The sequence below is a fragment of the Grampus griseus genome (genome assembly GCF_964374135.1).
Source record: "Grampus griseus genome assembly, chromosome: 20".
Classification (NCBI taxonomy): Eukaryota; Metazoa; Chordata; class Mammalia; order Artiodactyla; family Delphinidae; genus Grampus; species Grampus griseus.
In genome coordinates this window covers 12,139,831-12,160,153 of record NC_139014.1, presented here as the reverse complement: position 1 = coordinate 12,160,153, position 20,323 = coordinate 12,139,831, and the positions used below count along the sequence as shown (strand labels likewise).

The following is a 20,323-nucleotide window of genomic DNA, read 5'->3' as shown; positions in this document are numbered from 1 at the left end:
CCCCACTGGCGGCGGCGCGCCTGGTCCCGGGGCGCAGCCCTGACGCTCATTGGCCTGGGCGGCGCAGCCAAGCTGTCAGCCCATGTGGCGTGTCCGCGCGGGGACGGCAGCGGTTAAATAGCGCCGGCGCGGGCCTAGAGGGAGCCAGAGAGACGGAAGCGGCCCGGCCTCCCCTCCACCGCGCGCTCCATCCTCGCTCTCCCTCCGCCGCCCACGCCACCGCCCGCGCCCGCGCCCGCGCCCAGACCAGGTACGAGCGGCCAGGCCGGGCCGGGGTCGGGAGTTGGTTGCCGGGGGCCGGAGTCCTGGGGCCGGGCAGGGGCCGGGGCGGGGGTGGTGCGGTCAGGCTCGAGGGGGCGCCGCCGGCCCGCATCTTCCGGCCTTGGGCGCGCGTCGTCCGGCGCGCCAGTGCCGAGGGGTAGCCCCGCACAGCCTGCCCTGGTCTCGGGGTCCGAGCCCCCGGTATGGATGTTCGAGCCCCACGGGGCGCCCGAGGCCGGGCGGCGAAAGGCCCTCGCGGCATGCCCCAGGCCCGGCGGGGCAGGTGGGCGGATGGCGAGGGGCGGACGCCCAGGAGCGCCGCGAACAGCCATTTTGGTCTTGGGCTGGGCCGGGCGGCTGCGGACCCTCGAGGGCCTGTAGGAGCCCCCAGCCGCCCCGTGTGCGCCCAGCTCCGGCAGCCCACAAGGGCCTCGTTTCAGGCCGGGCCGCCAAGCCCCTCCATCCGCAGCGTCCCCCCACCTCCGGGTGCGGGATAGCAGAGTCTCAGCCGACCGGAGGGCCTAAGAAGAAGGGAGGGTGGTGGGTGGAGGAGGCGCGGGGCCGGATGAGGACGGCTTCCCCACCACGTGGGCTCCGTTTGGAGCCCCCGAAGTTCTGGGGGGAGAGCGGCTCCTGCCCCGTACAGCCTCGCGGCGGCGCATGCGAGACAGTGCGCTCTGCAGGGGTCTCCACCCCCTTGCCTAGTCCCGCCGGACTCCGCGTGAATAGCAAGTAGGGGGAGAACAGAGCGGGCGCTTTCTGGAGAAGCAGCCGCCCCGGGAGCTGGTGCCTCTGGGCCGGCAAAGGGCTCTTTATTTAGCGCTGGGGGAGGGGGCTCCCTCTCTGCCGGGACAGCAGGGTGATGAGGGCACCCAAGGAAGACGCTCTCTCCACTTGCTTGTGCTTTCCTTTGCTCAGAGAGACGCTGGAGGGCCGCTGATTGGCGAGTCCAGCGGTCATTAGCGCCATGAGGCCCTGGAGCCTTGGTGGAAGTGTGCAGGATCAACCCTGGCCTTGCCCCCTTCCTCAAGGGCTGTACAGGAGCCCCCATCCTGGGCCCACAGCCTCAGGGTAGCCTAGGCTCCCTCGTTGGCGTCTTGGGAACCTGGGTCTGGGTGGCCAGGCAGGCTGCGTGGAGGTTGGCAAGCAGGACTCTGAGGCCTCAACCTGTGCAGGTGTGTGGGTCTGGGTAGCACTTGACCGGCACCTGACTAGGAGTAGTTCTCCAGGTTGGAGCTCGCTGGAGCAGCCATACAGGCTGGGTCTGTCCACTGTGGGGCAGGGACCAATTTTGCCCCAGAGCCCCCCAGGCCTTGGCACTCTCAGTGCCTGAGCCGTTGGGCCCAGCATGGAGGACAGCGTGGGGTGCTGAGTGCAGAGCCGGCCGGTCAGCAAGGGTGCGCTTTCTCACCCGCACGTTTGCCCTTTCTCCTTCGCCTGCTAAATTCCCTTGGCCAGCTCTTGATAGGCTGATGGCCAGGCAGCCCTTTCCTAGGAAGGGTTTGGGCCCTTCTCTGGGTTGGCCCTGCCTGCCTCCCACTGTGAGGCCCCCTCCTGGGACCACTGCAGCAGGGCCGTTTTGGGGTCACCCCAGGCCAGGGCCAATGCCAGTGAAGCTGCAGACTGGCAGTGTGGGTGCTGAGGTTGACCAGTGTCCGGGCCCCCACACCACCCTCCCTGCAGAGAGAGCAGCCATGGAGGAGGTGGTGATCGCTGGCATGTCCGGGAAGCTGCCTGAGTCGGAGAACTTGGAGGAGTTCTGGGCCAATCTCATCGGCGGTGTGGACATGGTGACGGATGATGACAGGCGGTGGAAGGCAGGTAAGTGGGCCTGGGTTCTCCTCTCACTGCCGCTGGGTACACAGTCTCCAAGCTACCAGGACAGGCCTGCTCTGGCCTGAGCTCCCGTCCCACCTGCAGAGCCAACGGTCACCCAAGGTGAGGCCATGCTGCAGGCTCTTCCTGCGAGATGGCGCCAGGAGAAGGCTCAGGGCGAAGGAGAAACTGGGGCCTCTGGCCAGTGGGCTAGGGACTGAACTCCAGTCCGCAGGAGACTGAGGGCTGGCCCTGGGCGTGGTCTTTGCCCACTTCACAGATGAGCTGGGTAAGCTGCGAGGGGGCAGATCCAGAGCTAGGCCAGGTGGGTGAGCACCTTTGGCCCCACTGCCCACCACCTGGTCCCTGCAGAGCCTGGCCAGCCACTGCTGGCCCACATGTCCCAAACTGTCAGATAAGACACGAGGCTCTCCCAGGAAACTGGTTGGACTCCCTCACGCCCAGTAGGTTCTTCAGCAGAGCGGCTCTTCCTGATCTACGGGATGTGAGTCAGTGTGGCGGAGCCTGGCCTGGCCTCAGCCTCTGGGGCCAGTGTCAGGCCAGGCAGGGGGTCTCCAGCCAGGACAGGACAGTGGTGGGTGGGAGGAGGGGGCCCTCCCCCCACCGTGCTGTGCTCTGGGACACCACCCGTGAGCCTCCCCCTAGGGCCCCCTCTCAGAAGTGGGCCCACCCATCCCGGGGAGCCTTGGCTCCCTGTTGCCACAGGGGCGCCACTGTCAGTCACTCGGGGCCGTGAGGTTCCGTGGCTGGCCCCTCCATCTGCGTGTGTTCCACAGGACTGTATGGCCTGCCCCGGCGGTTAGGCAAGCTGAAGGACCTGTCCCGGTTTGACGCCTCGTTCTTCGGGGTCCACCCCAAGCAGGCAAACACAATGGATCCCCAGCTGCGCTTGCTTCTGGAGGTCACCTATGAGGCCATTGTGGACGGAGGTGGGTCATCAGGAGGCTGACAGCCAACCTGGGACTTCTGGGGGCCCATCCCTGAGGTTCCTGCCGCTCCTCTTGAAAGCGTTCCTCCATTTTGCTTCTAAGAGCAACATGTGTTCATGACAAAACATCCAAAACATAGGAGCTGTTGAGGGAGCGGAGTCCTGGGCCGGGGCCAGTGGGCTGGGGAGGCATGGGCCTTGGGCAGGTCACATTTCACAGCTGCACACCAGAGGTGCCCCAGGCACGTCCTGATGCCCCAGTTTCCTCACTCCCCATTGCATGGCTGATCTTGGGGGCAAGGGAGGGTGCCAGGCAGAGTAGGAGGCGAGACCTGGCCCCACGACTGTTACCCTCCACACTCTTCTCTGCCGGGTTAAGTCTGGCCTTGGACAAGTGCCTCGAGGCCAGCTGCCCCTTGTCCCAGGGCACAGACTTGTCCCAGGGACACCAGGGACGTAGAAGTCCTGCCAGGTGGGAGAGGGGAGGCTGACATGTGGATGAGGCCCCTCAGTAGGTGAGCAGTGAGAGCTCAGCTCTGAGGGGGAACTTGGGGCCTGCCTGCTGCCACCTGTGGTTGACAGGGTAGGTATCCTGGCCTTGCAGTTTCTTGTCTTGCAGCAGATGCTAAGTAGTCTCTGGGGTTGACACTGAGCGTGATGGGGTTATGGACACATGCTGCCTGGGGTGGAGTGGAGGGGAGGTGAGAGGACCCTGGTAGGGGAAAGTGGAGACCTTTCCACTGCCCAGGCCCCACCCGGAGACCTTGGATGCGGCTCCCCAGGGGCCAGCAAGTGTCCCTCCCTCCTTCCCAAGCCTGGACACTCGGCTTTTGTCTCTCTCTGTCTTCTTATCTTGGCCCGCCCAGGGCAGGCCGCCCTCAGGGCTCACCAGACCCTGCCAGCAACACCAGGGGCCAGGGGAGTAGCCTAGGGACAATGCTGCCCTCTGTCCCCACCTCTGGCTGTCTCTGGCCGCTGCCTGACCCAGAGCCTGGAGCCCCACCTGGCACCCCGCCCGTGCCTGGGCCCTGGTTCCTTGTGACCTGGTTATCTGTTCTCAGCCCTACCTGGGCTGGCCGCCCCACTGTGGCTCTGCTCTCTCTTCCCTGGCCCACCTCGTCCCTTCCAGAGCCAGGCTGAGATGGAGCCTCCTCTCACCCAAGCCAGGGAGGCTGAGAGGCGAGAGCTGGGTGGTGGGCTGGGCATGTCACAGCAGCTAGGGCTGACCTCTGTCTCCTACAGGCATCAACCCAGCTTCCCTTCGTGGGACGAACACCGGTGTCTGGGTGGGTGTGAGCAGCTCTGAGGCCTCAGAGGCTCTGAGTCGAGACCCTGAGACCCTCATGGGCTACAGTATGGTGGGCTGCCAGCGCGCCATGATGGCCAACCGCCTCTCCTTCTTCTTCGACTTCAAAGGTGGGTGCACACACAGCTCCTCTGGGCCTCGGACTGGGGCAGGGTGGGGCCGGACGGCAGCTGAGACCCTTCCAGACTCTGACCTCCCCCCTCCGAGGAGGGCCTGCAGGGGTGAGGTCCTGGTATCATAGGCTCGACATGGAGGGCACCTGCTAAAGCTGCCAGGGCCCCAAGGTTGGGGGAGTCCCACAGCTGCATTGTGCCCTTGCCTGCAGGGCCCAGCGTTGCCCTGGACACAGCCTGCTCCTCCAGCCTGCTGGCCCTGCAGAGCGCCTACCAGGCCATCCGCAGTGGGGAGTGCCCCGCGGCCGTTGTGGGTGGCATCAACATCCTGCTGAAGCCCAACACCTCGGTGCAGTTCATGAAGTTGGGCATGCTCAGCCCTGAGGGCTCCTGCAAGTCCTTCGATGCAGCAGGTGAGGGCGGAGGGTGTGGGAGCACAGGATAGCACCCCCCGCCCCCGTTTCACCCTACACCAGCCCCTGAGCTCTGCCCTGAGCTCCTAGGCCTGAGGTGCCCTCTGCCCCCAGGGGACGGCTACTGCCGTGCAGAGGCTGTGGTGGCCGTCTTGCTGACCAAGAAGTCCCTGGCCCGACGGGTGTATGCCACCATCCTCAATGCTGGCACCAACACTGATGGCTTCAAAGAGCAAGGTGGGAGCATCCCGGGCAGGGTGAGGGTGGGGCTGCAGGCGGTTAGGTGATTGGTGGTGTGCTGAGGCCTGGCCCCGCCCACAGGCGTCACCTTCCCCTCTGGAGAGGTGCAGGAGCAGCTCATCCGCTCCCTGTACGAGTCGGCCGGGCTGACCCCCGAGTCCCTGGAGTATATCGAAGCCCATGGCACTGGCACCAAGGTGAGAGCCCTGCCTGGCCGTGTGCACACCCCACACCCCATGCCGGAGAGGTGCCAGGGTGGAGTCCTGACCGCCCTGAGTCCCCCACAGGTGGGCGACCCCCAGGAGCTGAATAGCATCATGCGGGCCCTGTGTGCCACCCGCCAGGACCCCCTGCTGATCGGGTCCACCAAGTCAAACATGGGGCACGCGGAGCCCGCCTCGGGGCTCGCAGCACTGATCAAGGTAGGCAGGCGGTCTGGGGCCATCCTGCCCCTGCCTCCTCAGCTTCCTGCTGCCCAGTCGGGGGAGGATCCCCACAGGCTGTGCTGTGGGGTGTGGGCCACTGAGACCCAGACAGCAGGGTGCCAGCATGTAGCCATTCCCTGCCCTAGTTCACTGGGCCAGACATCTTGCCCGGTACTGCTCCACAAGAGACCAAGCCAGAGGGTGGAAGCAGCGAGGCGGCCCCACCTGTCCAGGGCTGCCCTTCCCCGTGGCCTGCTGACCAGTTGGTAGCCCAGAGCATCCAGGTCAGCACTGCTCAGGCTCCCTGGTGCTCTGGGCTTCCTGGGCCACTGTAGCCACCCGTCTGCAGCTCTTAGATTGGGACCTGGGGTGGAGTCTGGCTGAGGGACCTTTGTGTCTAGCCCCATGGCCATTAGTCCGGAGGTGGCAGGGACCCTAGATGAGGCCCAAGGCCGAGAGGGGAAGGGGCCTGCGGCTCGGTCACCAGACCACTGCACTGGGACTGGGCAAGGTTGGGGGGAAGGAAGTCTGTTGCAGTGGGCAGGTGGCCTCAGAGTGTCCTCAGGAAGGGAAGTACCTGAAGCCCACCCTGACCAGCAGGGCAGGGATCCCGGGGCTGGCCACCCCACTGACCATTAGGCACCCATAGGTGCTGCTGTCCCTGGAACACGGGGTCTGGGCCCCCAACCTGCACTTCCACAGCCCGAACCCCGAGATCCCAGCGCTGCAAGACGGGCGGCTGCAGGTAGTGGACCGGCCTTTGCCCGTTCTCGGGGGCAATGTGGGCATCAACTCCTTCGGCTTCGGCGGCTCCAACGTGCATGTCATCCTCCGGCCCAACGCCCAGCCGCCCCCGCCACCTGCCCCACACTCTGCCCTGCCCCGTCTGCTGCGGGCCAGCGGGCGCACCCTTGAGGCGGTGCAGGGCCTGCTGGAGCAGGGCCTCCGGCACAGCCATGACCTGGCTTTCGTGAGCATGCTCAACGACATCGCGGCCACCCCCACGGCCACCATGCCCTTCCGTGGCTACGCTGTGCTGGGCGGCCAGGGCGGCAACCAGGAGGTGCACCAGGTGCCGGCTGGCAAGCGCCCACTCTGGTTCATCTGCTCCGGTGAGCCCCCGGCTCCCCAGGGTGTCCCCGAGGGCAGTGGGGGCAGGGCCGCGCAGCCCTGCCCTGACGCCTCTCACTGGGACAGGGATGGGCGCACAGTGGCGCGGCATGGGGCTGAGCCTCATGCGCCTGGGCAGCTTCCGCGATTCCATCCTGCGCTCAGACGAGGCCGTGAAGCCTTTGGGACTGCAGGTGTCGGACCTGTTGCTGAGCACAGATGAGGCCACCTTTGATGACACCGTCCAGTCCTTCGTGAGCCTCACTGCCATCCAGGTGCACCCCCGGGGTCTGGGGTGAGCAGGCCGGCAGGGCGGTCAGCCTGGCGTCCCCGGGACTGGCGTGACGCACCCTGTTCCCCCAGATTGCCCTCATAGACCTGCTGACCTCCATGGGCCTGCGGCCTGACGGCATCATCGGGCACTCCCTGGGTGAGGTGGCCTGCGGCTACGCCGACGGCTGCCTCTCTCAGGAGGAGGCTGTCCTCGCTGCCTACTGGAGGGCCCAGTGCATCAAGGAGGCCAACATCCCGCCTGGGGCCATGGCAGCTGTGGGTAGGTGTTGCCCTGCGCTCTGCCATCCCACTCCACCCATGGGCCTGAGGGTCTCCGTGGGAGGGGACGTCTACGCTGGCACTTTCGACATTGGTGCTGGGCAGAGGCAGGGTTCTGGGGTGACTCGCCGGCCGCCGTCCTCCTCACTTCAGGGTGAGAGCGACCCTGACAGCCTGCTCCAGTGTGCCCTGTATGGCCCCCCTGAGCCTGCTGGCCTTGGTGCTCAGCACACTTGCCCATGGGCATCAGGAGAGGCCAGCATGGTTTTCCCATGAGCCTGAGCTAACTGGGGGCTGCAGGGGAAGGAGTGGGCCTGTTCGCACTTCGGGCAGGCAGGGCTGGGGACGGAAGGACACCCGAGAAAACCTGAGGGACTGGCAGGAGAGTGAGGCCGAGGTCCTCTGGTTGGTCAGACGTAGGAGCCTTTGGCCTCAATACTGAGCCGAAACTGGCTCCCGCCTCTGGGGTAGCATTAACGACACCTCTGCCTGAAATCAGACACGGCAGGGGTGAAAGTGCCTCGTAAAGGTGCCGCTGTGCAGCTGTCATCACCGCCTCTGTCGTTAGAGCCACCCCGGCAACGTCTTCCTCCCCCTGGGGAGGGGCTGAGTGAGGGTGCCGGCTCCCTGTGGCCACCTTCTGAGGCTGTCTCTGCCCCCAGGCTTGTCCTGGGAAGAGTGTAAGCGGCGCTGCCCCCCTGGTATCGTGCCTGCCTGCCACAACTCCAAGGACTCTGTGACCATCTCCGGACCTCAGGTGGGCCCTGGGAGGCGAGGCCTCATCCCCAAGTCCCCTCCCATCCCTCAGGGTGAGCTCTGCATGGGGAGCGGGGCACAGGCCTAGGACTGCTCGTCCAGCGCCCCTGCGCCCTCCCCGCCCCCACCCCAGGCCGCAATGTCCGAGTTCGTGCAGCAGCTGAAGCAGGAGGGTGTGTTTGCCAAGGAGGTGCGGACAGGTGGCATAGCGTTCCACTCCTACTTCATGGACTCCATCGCCCCTGCGCTGCTGCAGGCACTCAAGAAGGTGGGTTGCTGCCCCATGGGCTGCCTGGCGGGGGCCTCCCGGAGGGCGGGCGGGCAGGCGGCCCCAAGCTCCCTCACGCCGACCCAGCCTGACCGTGTGTGCAGGTGATCCGGGAGCCACGGCCCCGCTCCGCGTACTGGCTCAGCACCTCCATCCCCGAGGCCCAGTGGCAGGGCCACCTGGCCCGCACGTTCTCAGCTGAGTACAACGTTAACAACCTGGTGAGCCCTGTGCTGTTCCAGGAGGCACTGAGGCACGTGCCCGAGCACGCCGTGGTGCTGGAGATCGCCCCCCACGCCCTGCTGCAGGTGCGTGCTGGGGGGGCAGGATGGTCAGGTCCGGGAGGGATGGCGGTCGGGCTCCGTGTGGCCTTGTGGGGTTGGGTGGGAGCTAGTCAGGGAGGCCCAGCCTGTCTCTGCCTCTCAGGCCATCCTGAAGAGAGGCCTCAAGTCCAGCTGCACCGTCATCCCGCTGATGAAGAAGGACCACAGGGACAACCTGGAGTTCTTCCTCGGCAACGTGGGCAGGCTCCACCTGATGGGGTGCGTCCCCTCGCCCTGCTTGACCCTGGGAGCCCCTCAGCCATAGGCTGGCCTTGAGATCGTCCCCAGGAAGCGGGGCTGTGGGTGCTGGGCCACTGTCACACCCTCACTGCAGCCCCCACCCCACCCCGTCTCGGTCATCCCTGGGGTCTTAGGGGAGAATGGTTGGCAGTACCCACCCAGGGTGGTCCTGGGGTCCAATGTGCTGCTCACATCTCCCCTCTGCACCCTCCAGCATTGACATCAACCCCAACGGTCTGTTCCCACCCGTGGAGTTCCCGGCCCCCCGGGGGACCCCCCTCATTTCCCCGCACATCAGGTGGGACCACAGCCAGACTTGGGATGTGCCCGCCATGGAGGACTTCCCCAGCGGCTCGAGCTGCTCCTCTGCCACTGTCTATAAGATCGGTGAGTGAGGTGTGGGCAGGCGGGGGGCGGCTCCTTCCTCCCGCTCGCTGGCACTAAGGCCCATGCCCCACAGATGCCAGCCCTGAGACCCCTGACCACTACCTGTTGGATCACTGCATCGACGGCCGCGTAATTTTCCCCGCCACTGGCTACCTATTCCTGGTCTGGAAGACGCTGGCACGAGCCCTGGACCAAAACATGGAGCAGGTGCCTGTGGTGTTCGAGGACGTGACACTACACCAGGCCACCATCCTGCCCAAGACAGGTGAGGCCGGCGGCTCGGGATGCGGGGCGGGAGTGCCGCCTGCTGACCTCTGCTGCTGACCTCTGACCCTGCTGCCTGCAGGGACCGTGCCCCTGGAAGTGCGGCTTCTGGAGGCTTCGTGCACCTTCGAGGTGTCTGAGAACGGCAACCTGATCGTGAGCGGTGAGCGGGGGCACCCGCCCAGGCTGCAGAGTCCCTGGTGGGGGTCTCTGGGTGGACCCTGGCTGCCAGCTCAGCCCGGCCTTGCCCTCAGGCCCTCTGCCACCCCCGCCCACAGGGCAGATACACCAGTGGAAGGACCCCGATCCCAGGCTCTTTGACAACCAGTATGGCACGGGCCCCACACCTGTAGACCCCAGTGCTGCGTTCCACCTGAGCCAGAGCGACGTGTACAAGGAGCTGCGGCTGCGGGGCTACAACTACGGCCCCCACTTCCAGGGCATCCTCGAGGCCAACCTCGAAGGTGGGTGCAAGGGGGCCCCACTTTATACTCAGGAACATGCTTTGGGGCTAACTCCTGCTGCCCAGCGTTAGATGCCCAAGCTGGGTGAAGGGAGGGCAGTTGTGGGTGTGAGGGGGCCGCATGGAGGAGAGGGCCCACTGGGGGAGAGACCCAACCTGGCCGACTGACGGTCCCTCCACCCCAGGTAACACAGGCCGGCTGCTGTGGAAAGACAACTGGGTGACCTTCCTGGACACCATGCTGCAGATGTCCCTCCTGGTCCCGGGCCACCGCAACCTGTGCCTGCCCACACGCATCACCGCCATCCACATCGACCCCACCACCCACCGGCAGAAGCTGTACGCGCTGCAAGGCGAGACACAAGGTAGCCCCGCCCTGGCCCCACACACTTGTGTCCCTGCGCCAGGTGCTGCCCGCACTTACCCAGCATGTCCCCGCAGTGGCCGACGTGGTGGTGAACAGGTATCTGAACAGCATCGTGGCCGGCAGCGTCCACATCTCGCGGCTCCACGCCTCGGTGGCCCCTCGGCGGCAGCAGGAGCAGCTGGCACCCGTCCTGGAGAAGTTCTGCTTCACGCCGCATGTGGAGAGCGGGTGCCTGGCTGGGAGCCTGGCCCTGCAGGAGGAGCTGCAGCTGTGCAGGGGTGAGGCCTGCGCCCACCCCCTTCATCCCGGGGTCCAGCTCCCAGTTCCTGTGCCCAGTCTGGCAAAGGGGAGCTCATCACCTCCCCTCATCGCCCCGTCACAGCCCCTCCTTCATGTGGAGCCCAAATCTGCCTTCCCCTCGTGAGTGCCCCCAGGCCTGGCTCCCCCCACCCAGAGCTGATGTCTTCAGAGGAGGCCTAGCACACACAGGTGACAGATTTGTCCTCTTCTGTCTATGCCCCTAGCCAGGCATATAGGCGTAATGCCATGAGACAGCTCCCTACACAGGGCTCACACCCAACCTGATGGGTGGGGAGAGCTGGGGAGGGGCAGCAGGGCCATCAAGGCACTGAACCCACCCTCTGGAGAATCCACCCTCTGTAGGGCTCACACCTGGGTGGGAGGCAGAGCAGCCCTTCACCCGCCCAGTGGTCCAGATGGTTGATGCCAGTTTCTAGCCCTGGAGGACTGGACTGCCCACTCCGTCCTTCTATTTGCTGTCAGTGGGCAGAGCCGGGCGGTGGGTCCTGCTTACCTCTGAGTCCCTGCTCCAGGCAGACACCAGTTGCTGGGGGACCTTCAGGAACCCCAGCCCAGCTGAGGCTCTTCCCTAGCACCCATCTCTCTCCTCCCCAGGGCTGGCACAGGCACTGCAGACGAAGGTAGCCCAGCAGGGGTTGAAGATGGTGGTGCCCGGGCTGGACAGTGCCCAGGCTCCCCGGGAGGCCCCGCAGCAGGGCCTGCCTCGGCTGCTGGCCGCTGCCTGCCAACTGCAACTCAATGGGAACCTACAGCAGGAACTGGGCCAGGTCCTGGCCCAGGAGAGGCCCCTGCTGTGTGACGACCCCCTGCTCAGCGGCCTCCTCGACTCCCCAGCACTGAAGGCGTGCGTGGACACCGCCCTGGAGAACACGGCCAGCCTCAGAATGAAGGTGGTGGAGGTGGGTGCTGGGCGCAGAGGCAAGCACTGTGGACCCAGACGCAGGCAGCCCCGAACACCAGGAGGGCCGGGGCCCCTCTGAAGCGAGGCCGCCCGCACACTGAAGGGGAAGGGGCACAGAGAAGGGGCTGGAGGTGGGCTCTGCGGGTGCTGTGGACAGGGCAGCGCTGGCCCGTGGCCTCAGCGGAGTTGGTGGGTGGGCCTTTCTGGGAGACACCCAGCTGAGGGGGTGGGTGCGCCTGCCCCGCGGCAGCTGATCCAAGGAGCTCTTCCACCCCAGGTGCTGGCCGGTGACGGCCGACTCTATTCCCGCATCCCGGCGCTGCTTAACACCCAGCCCCTGATGCAGCTGGACTACATAGCCACTGACCGCCACGCCCAGGCCCTGGAGGCGGCCCAAGCCAAGCTGCAGCAGCTCGACCTGACCCAAGGCCAGTGGGACCCTGTGGACCCGGCCCCCAGCAGCCTGAGCAGGGCTGACCTCCTGGTGTGCAACTGTGCCCTGGCCACCCTTGGTGACCCGGCCACGGCCGTTGGCAACATGGCGGCTACCCTGAAGGAGGGAGGCTTCCTGCTGCTGCACACGCTGCTCGGAGGTTACTCCCTGGGGGAGACTGTCGCCTTTCTCACCTGCTCTGAGTCACATCAAGGGGGGCAGCACCTCCTGAGCCAGGTGCGGGGCGGGGCCGGGATGGGGAGGGGCCGGGATGGGGAGGGGCCAGGAGGCTGCCGAGCACTGACCCCCCAACGCACAGGACGAGTGGGAGAGCCTATTTACCGGGGCATCCCTGCACCTGGTGGCCCTGAAGAGGTCCTTCTACGGCTCTGTGCTCTTCCTGTGCCGCCGGCCAGCCCCGCAGGATAGCCCAGTCTTCCTGTCCGTGGAGGACGCCAGCTTCAGATGGGTCGACTCACTGAAGGTCAGTCCCTCCCAGCCCTGGCCAGGCCTGGCTAATGCAGCTCCAACGCTGGGGCCTGGGGAGCCCCCAGAAGCCAACCCCTCCCTCGTTCTACAGAACATCCTGGCTGACTCCTCGTCCCGGCCCGTGTGGCTCATGGCCGTCAGCTGCACCACCTCAGGTGTCGTGGGCATGGTGAACTGTCTCCGAAAAGAGCCCGGCGGGCACCAGATTCGGTGAGATGCCCACTGAGCTGCATGCCCCTTGCTCCTCCCCTCCAAACCCCCCCCGCAGCTTCCCCTCACCTGTCTGGCTGCCCATAGGTGCGTCCTGGTGTCCAACCTCAGTAGCACGTCCCCCACCCCTGAGATGGACCCAAACTCCTTGGAGCTGCAGAAGGTGCTACAGGGGGACCTGGTGATGAACGTCTACCGGGACGGGGCCTGGGGGGCGTTCCGCCACTTCCCACTGGAAAAGGGTGAGCGCCCAATGTGCCACCCTGCCCCCCCAGTCTCCTCACCTCGCAGCTGGGTGGGCTGAGAAGGAGAGGGCAGGGGGACCCTGGCTGGAAGCCCTGCCCAGCCCAGGGCTGCGTGTGACCCTGTGGCAGCTCCACTTTCTGTCACCCACAGACCGGCCAGAGGAGCAGACAGAGCATGCCTTCATAAACATCCTCACCCGAGGGGACCTCTCCTCCATCCGCTGGGTCTGCTCTCCTCTGCGCCACGCCCAGCCCACTGGCCCTGGAGTCCAGCTCTGCACCATCTATTATGCCTCCCTCAACTTCCGAGACATCATGCTGGCCACGGGCAAGCTGTCCCCTGACGCCATCCCAGGTACAGGCAGCACACGGTGGGGGGACCAGAACAAAGACCCTTGGGGCCAGGACCTGGGAAGAGGAGGGTCCTCACCCCACAATGCTCAGGAACCTGGGAGGCTCCTCGAGCCCAAGCTCACACACTGGGGTCCTCCTGGGGAGGTAAGGGGCTCACCCACCATCTGCCTCCAGGAAAATGGGTCGCTCGAGACTGCATGCTGGGCATGGAGTTCTCCGGCCGAGATGCCAGAGGCAAGCGTGTGATGGGGCTGGTGCCCGCCGAAGGCCTGGCCACCTCCATTCTGGTGTCTCAAGACTTCCTGTGGGACGTGCCTTCCAACTGGTGAGTCGGTCAGGGCTGTGACCTGGGGCCCAACATGGATGTGGCCAGGGATCAGGCCAGAGCTGACCCCTGCGCTGTGCCCATAGGACCCTGGAGGAGGCAGCTTCAGTGCCCGTCGTCTATGCCACAGCCTATTACGCGTTGGTAGTACGCGGACGCATGCAGCCTGGGGAGACAGTGCTCATCCACTCGGGCTCGGGCGGTGTGGGTCAGGCCGCCATCGCCATCGCTCTCAGCCTGGGCTGCCGCGTCTTCACCACTGTGGGTAAGCCTACAGCCCTTCCCAGAGCCCAGGACTGCCCCTCCAACGCCTGAAGCCCAGACTTACCAGCAGCGTCTCTCCCCACCAGGGTCAGCTGAAAAGCGGGCATACCTCCAGGCCAGGTTCCCACAGCTCAACGAAGCCAGCTTTGCCAACTCCCGGGACACGTCCTTCGAGCAGCACGTGCTTTGGCACACGGCCGGGAAGGGTGAGTGGCTCCCATCACTAGCCAACCACCATCCACCCATATTCTCAGCCCCCTCTTCCTCCCATCCCCCCCTCTCCGGCCAAGCTGGAGGAGACACCGGCCCAGGCGGGGACAGGGTCTGGCCTTCTGGACTTGTGCCACGTTGGCTGGGCAGTGGTCTTGACTGTGAGGACCCCTCTTGCCCCCCCACCCCAAGGTGTTGACCTCGTCCTGAATTCCCTGGCGGAAGAAAAGCTGCAGGCCAGCGTGCGGTGCCTGGCCCAGCATGGTCGATTCCTGGAAATCGGCAAATTTGACCTTTCCAACAACCATCCCCTGGGTGAGGCTGGGCAGCAGGCCGGGTGGGCAGGGGGCTGTTGGGCAGGGCAGGGGTCCACAGGGTGGGCTGTCAGCTGAGTAGTGAGGCCGCCACCTGCCCACCTGTCCAGGCATGGCCATCTTCCTGAAGAACGTGACTTTCCACGGGATCCTGCTGGATGCAATCTTTGATGACGACAGCGCCACCTGGCAGGAGGTGTCGGCGCTGCTGCAGGCGGGCATCCGGGACGGTGTGGTGCAGCCCCTCAAGTGCACCGTGTTCCCCAAGACCCAGGTGGAGGACGCCTTCCGCTACATGGCCCAGGGCAAACACATCGGCAAAGTGGTCCTCCAGGTGAGTAGGGCACCCCAGGCACCCCCAGCTCCGGCCCCTGCCGGCAGTGTGTGAACAGCGGTGCTACCTGGGCTGCAGGTACGCGAGGAAGAGCAGGAGGCGGTGCTGCAAGGGACCAAGCCCACCCTGATGGCGGCCTTGTCCAAGACCTACTGCCCAGCCCACAAGACCTACATCATCACAGGGGGCCTGGGTGGCTTCGGCCTAGAGCTGTCCCAGTGGCTTATGCTGCGAGGGGCCCAGAAGCTGGTGCTGACCTCCCGCTCCGGGATCCGCACAGGTGACCGGCCCCAGGGAGCACGAGGGTGGGGCGGTGGGAGAGGCCTCAGTCAGCTCCCCGTCCTGCTGCCCTCCGGGCGCCTGGGCCTAGGGCCAGAGCCCTGATTTGCCCATCCCCACCATCTGTGTCCCGCAGGCTACCAGGCCAGGCAGGTCCGTGAGTGGAGACGCCAGGGTGTGCAGGTCCTGGTGTCCACCAGCAACGCCAGCTCGCTGGATGGTGCCCGGAGCCTCATCACTGAGGCCACCCAGCTTGGGCCTGTAGGCGGCGTCTTCAACTTGGCCATGGTGAGGACGGCTCTAAAGGGGCTGCAGCCAGCTGCCCAGGGAAGCCCCCCGCCCCAAGCAAGCCCTCCGAAGCCCTGGGGCAAAGGCAGGTGCTAAGATCCCCTCACCCCAGGTCCTGAGAGACGCCATGCTGGAGAACCAGACCCCTGAGTTCTTCCAGGACGTCAACAAACCCAAGTACAATGGCACCCTGAACTTGGACAGGTGGGCTCCTCCCTTCTCTCTCTCCTTCTCCCAGCCCTCCCCCGCACGACCCTCACACTGCTGTCCAGAGACCAGGCCACAGGCCTCTGCCGGGGTCTGAACCAAGGGTCCGGGACAGTGGAGGCGGTTTGGCAGGCGAGCCAGGGATCCTGGGCATGTCGGCCAGTGGGCTGGGGAGGCCGGCTGGGGGTGACTCAAGAACCCACAGGGTGACCCGGGAGGCATGCCCCGAGCTGGACTACTTCGTGGTCTTCTCCTCGGTGAGCTGCGGGCGTGGCAACGCCAGCCAGACCAACTACGGGTTCGCCAACTCCGCCATGGAGCGCATATGTGAGAAGCGCCGGCATGACGGCCTCCCAGGTGGGTCCGCCCGCCCCTCCTCCTCCACTCCTGCGGTGCCACCCTCACTTGTGCCCCTTCTCACCCCAGCCCCCCACCCTCCCTCACCCGCAGGCCTCGCCGTGCAGTGGGGTGCAATTGGCGATGTGGGCGTCGTGCTGGAGACCATGGGTACCAACGACATAGTCATTGGCGGGACGCTGCCCCAACGCATCATCTCCTGCATGGAGGTGCTGGACCTCTTCCTGAACCAGCCCCACCCCGTCCTGAGCAGCTTTGTGCTGGCGGAGAAGAAGGCCGCAGCCCATGGTGACGGCAGCAGCCAGCAGGACCTGGTGAAGGCTGTGGCTCACATCCTGGGTGAGGGAGCACCCTGCACCCCCCAACTGGCAGACACTCAGCTCCCCTGAGTCTGGTCTCCCTGGCTGCAGAAGGGGGCATGCCGGCTTGCTCATGGAGGGAGAGACACAGGTGGTCTGTGCAGAGCTGGGTGGGTGCTGTGTGCCATGACCATAGTGATGATGGTTTGGGAAGACCCAGCCATCAGGGCACAGTACCCACCAAGGCCCATCCCCCATTGCCAACTGAGCGCCTCTCCCCAGGCATCCGTGACTTGGCCACTGTCAACTTGGACAGCTCACTGGCAGACCTGGGCCTAGACTCACTCATGGCCGTGGAGGTGCGCCAGACGCTGGAGCGAGAGCATGACCGGGTGCTGTCCATGCGGGAAATCCAGCAGCTCACGCTCCGGAAGCTGCAGGAACTTTCCTCGCAGGCTGGCACAGCTGATGGTAGGTGTGGAGGGGGGTATCCCCGAAACAGCACAGGTCCTCTCAGTGCTGCTGGCCTGTGAGCAGCCTGGACCCACCTGCCCCCACCCAGGTCAGGGCTCGTCCATCTGGCCCCGTCCTGAGAGCCCTCAGTGGGAGCCCAGTGCCCCCATCCACCTCCTACCCTAGCCACCAGCAGCCCCAGTCAGGTGTGTGCGTGTATATGTGTGCATGCTGGGGGATTGTAGCAGGGGACCCCATGTGGCCCCGGCCCTCCCTGGCATCTGCCCCTCTTCACAGAGCTGGTGGCCCCCACACCCAAAGAGGACAGCCCTGCCCGGCAGCAGGCCCAGCTGAACCTGAGCACCCTGCTGGTGAACCCTGAGGGCCCGACCTTGGCTCCACTCAACTCTGTGCAGAGCTCCGAGCGGCCCCTATTCCTGGTGCACCCCATCGAGGGCTCCATCACGGTGTTCCACAGCCTGGCTGCCAAGCTCAGCATTCCCACCTACGGCCTGCAGTGCACGGGAGGTATGTCAGGGTCCTGCGGAGCTGTCCCCACAGCGGGCCTCCTCCGTCCCCCAGTGGGTTGGGGGTGACGTGCACGTCCAGACAAGGGCTAAGCCTCACGCTGTCCCTGCAGCTGCGCCCCTGGACAGCATCCAGAGCCTGGCCGCCTACTACATCGAGTGCATCAGGCAGGTGCAGCCAGAGGGGCCCTACCGCATCGCTGGCTACTCCTATGGGGCCTGCGTGGCCTTTGAGATGTGCTCACAGCTGCAGGCACAGCAGAGCGCCGGCCCCACGAACAATAGCCTCTTCCTGTTCGATGGCTCGCACACCTACGTGTTGGCCTACACGCAGGTGAGGACGGCAACGGCGCCCCTGGGGCCGGGTCTGGAGTCCCAGCCCCTTGTGCCGCCACTGCAGCAGCCCCTCCTCCCTTTGCAGAGCTACCGCGCCAAGATGACCCCTGGCTGCGAGGCCGAGGCCGAGGCCGAGGCCATGTGCTTCTTCGTACAGCAGTTCACTGACGCGGAGCACGGCAGGGTGAGTCTGCAGATACCGCGCGGCCAGAGGCCTCCCGACACCCCTGCCCCCCATTCACGTGCCTGGCGCCACTCATCGTCCTGTCTGTCCTCCAGGTGCTGGAGGCGCTACTGCCCCTCGAGGGCCTGGAGGAGCGCGTGGCAGCCGCCGTGGAGCTGATCGCACAGAGCCATGCGGGCCTGGACCGCCATGCCGTCCGCTTCGCGGCGCGCTCCTTCTACCAGAAGCTGCGGGCGGCCGAGAAGTACACGCCGCAGGCCACCTACCATGGCAACGTGACACTGCTGCGCGCCAAGACAGGCGGCACCTACGGCGAGGACCTGGGCGCCGACTACAACCTGTCCCAGGTGTGCGACGGCAAGGTGTCCGTGCACGTCATCGAGGGTGACCACCGCACGCTGCTGGAGGGCAGCGGGCTGGAATCCATCCTCAGCATCATCCACAGCTCCCTGGCCGAGCCCCGGGTCAGCGTGCGGGAGGGCTAGGCCGGAGGCTCCTGCATGCGGGGCCCACCCCGCCGGCCCCGCACCCCACGTGCAGCCACCAGTAGGACCAGCGCCCTCCCCGCTCCCACCCCCATCCCGGCTGCCCCGGGCGCGGGGCTGGGACCCGCGCCGCCAACTCGGAGACCTGCCCGGTCTGTGAAGAGTCGGCCGAGCCGCCAGCCAGGCCAAGCTTCCTGAATCGCGCGGGCTCTGCCACGCGGGTCCATTTGTCGTTTCTCCGTTTGGATTCTCCTATTTATTGGGTCGCCAGGGAGACGCCGGTTGGTCCACCTGTGAGGCCGGCGCACGGTAGCCAGGCCGGGGCCCCATGATGCCGGCAGTGGAGCGGAGCAGCCCCGGGCACTGGGCACCCACCCTGTTCGTCTGTGTTCATTTTTCAAGAAACAACATTCAAACTGCTGCTTGGATTTTGAAATTTACTGTAATTGTCTGTGTAAAGAACCATGTCTGGATACTGTTTCATTTTTACACCAACCTGGTAGAAATGTTGTCTCCTCTGGAGCCTCCCCATGATTAAACCGCACGTGCGCTCTGGCCTCTGGGCATCCTTTCTTCCTGACCAGCCCTGTGAGCCTGCGCTGTCCTGGCCAAGTCCTGGTGGCCCGGAAGGGACCACCCTCTGCTCCCTGCTGGAGGGAGGGGGCAACGCCTGGCTCCTGAAAGCAGGCTGGACACCTTGAGGCAGGGGCCCCTCTATCAGGGAAGCTTGACCAGGAGGAGACAGGTATGCCGTCTTATGATCCACTGGCATAATCGTGGGGTACCCCCTAGGGTACCCTTGCCAGATTTCCTTATCCCTCAGGGAAACCTCAGGTTTTCTCTCCTGGGCCTCAACTGAGTGGAGGATGCCCACCCACATTACTGAGAGTAAACTTTTATTTGAAGTCACCTGATCGTAGACGTGAAGCGCACGGACCAAATACCTTCACAGCAACACCTAGGTGAGTGTGTGCTTAACTGGCCTAGTCCAGCGGAAGACTGACCACACAGGTTTAGGCAGAAGGAATGAAGGCTGCATGGAAGGAAGTAGTGGGGCAGGGAGGCCCCTGAGCATCTGAACCTCGCCAAGCCAAGGGATGAGGTGGACGCACTGGGCTGGAAGCTTCTGGGCCAACAGCAGAGGTGAGATGGAGCAGGGAGAGAGGTGGGCCCTGCACTGGGCCAGGACTGAATCTGGGGCCGGGGGAGCAGGCCCACTGCTAGACTTCTAGAAGGATGTGTTGAACCCAGAACATCCGGGGGCCCTTATATGTTCCTCAGAAAGTTCAACGTAGAATTACCATGTGAGCCAGTAATTCCACTCCTAGGTATAACTCAGAAGAATTGGAAACGGACTCAGATCCTTGTACGCCAATGCTCATAACAAGAAACTCATCTACAACAGCCGAGAGGTGGAAATAATCCAAGAGTCTGTGAACAGATGAATGAGTGTACAAATGTGGTCTGCCCACATAATGGGTATTATTCAGCCTTAAAAAGGAATGAAGTTCTGATAACATGCTACAACATGTATCAGAACATAGTGTGAAAAAGTTTCTGGAGCAGGTATGTTAATATCGGAAAAAGTAGGTTTCAGAGCAAAGAATAGGTTAGATATAAAGGATCATTTCATAATGATAAAAGTGTCAACTAATCCAAAGGACATGAGAACTCGTGCTCCTATAACAGAGCTCCAAATTACACAAAGCGAAAGATCTGGAAGAAGAATCGGAATTCCCTGGCAGTCCAGTGATTAGGACTCCATGCTTCCGCTGCAGGGGGTGTGGGTTCAATCCCCGGTCGGGGAACTGAGATCCTGCACGCTGCATGGTGCAGCCCAAAAAAAAAAAAAAATCAGGCAATCTACAATTACAGTTGGAGATTTCCAAAACCCTTCTCAATAACTGAACAAGTAGAAAATCAGTAAGGATGTGTAAGACTTGAGCAATACAATCAACCAACTGACACTTATAGACCGACCAGCCAACAGTAGCAGAATGTACATTCTTTTCAGATTCACATAGAACATCTACTAAGATGGTTCACATTCTGTGTCATAAAACCAGCCTCAATAAGTTGAAAAGAACTCAGCTTCTATAAAGTATTTTCTTTGACCATAATTGAATAAAATTAGTATCAATAGCAAAAAGATCTCTAGAATATCCTCAAATATTTAGAAACCAAATAACATACTTCCAATAACCCATGGGTTGAAGAAGAAATCAGAAGAGAAATCAAAGTATTTTGAACTGACTG

General features: G+C 64.1%; 1 protein-coding gene across 2 annotated transcripts; it reads left to right on the top strand.

Annotated features, from left to right (window-relative positions):
* Positions 1-131: 131 nt before the first annotated feature.
* On the top strand, positions 132-18,754 carry FASN (fatty acid synthase). 2 transcript variants are annotated; one of them, XM_082678082.1, is made up of 42 exons: positions 132-250; positions 1,945-2,082; positions 2,874-3,026; positions 4,268-4,441; positions 4,657-4,857; positions 4,972-5,094; positions 5,179-5,294; positions 5,385-5,519; positions 6,172-6,634; positions 6,720-6,907; positions 6,996-7,185; positions 7,847-7,941; positions 8,074-8,208; positions 8,313-8,516; positions 8,635-8,750; positions 8,986-9,158; positions 9,232-9,423; positions 9,505-9,585; positions 9,701-9,886; positions 10,071-10,250; positions 10,327-10,530; positions 11,168-11,472; positions 11,752-12,144; positions 12,227-12,391; positions 12,488-12,606; positions 12,694-12,848; positions 13,003-13,206; positions 13,380-13,530; positions 13,617-13,795; positions 13,881-14,000; positions 14,197-14,319; positions 14,429-14,652; positions 14,731-14,932; positions 15,068-15,219; positions 15,332-15,423; positions 15,632-15,783; positions 15,877-16,122; positions 16,365-16,553; positions 16,833-17,063; positions 17,176-17,396; positions 17,484-17,582; positions 17,678-18,754. In XM_082678082.1, exons 2-42 carry the CDS (start codon positions 1,956-1,958, stop codon positions 18,065-18,067), a joined length of 7,548 nt encoding a protein of 2,515 aa, XP_082534208.1. In that variant the 5' UTR covers positions 132-250; positions 1,945-1,955; the 3' UTR covers positions 18,068-18,754. The 2 variants fall into 2 exon arrangements, with proteins under 2 accessions (XP_082534208.1, XP_082534209.1); XM_082678083.1 differs by lacking the exon at positions 132-250 and having other exon boundaries at positions 1,941-2,082.
* The last annotated feature ends 1,569 nt before the right edge of the window (positions 18,755-20,323 follow it).

Bases quoted from the DNA above. Each gene is read 5' to 3' on its own strand.
- FASN (XM_082678082.1), top strand. From the start codon at position 1,956: ATGGAGGAGGTGGTGATCGCTGGCATGTCCGGGAAGCTGCCTGAGTCG. The intron at 8,751-8,985 runs GTGCGTCCCCTC...TGCACCCTCCAG, and splicing joins GGCAGGCTCCACCTGATGGG to CATTGACATCAACCCCAACG. The intron at 9,424-9,504 runs GTGAGGCCGGCG...TGCTGCCTGCAG, and splicing joins CACCATCCTGCCCAAGACAG to GGACCGTGCCCCTGGAAGTG.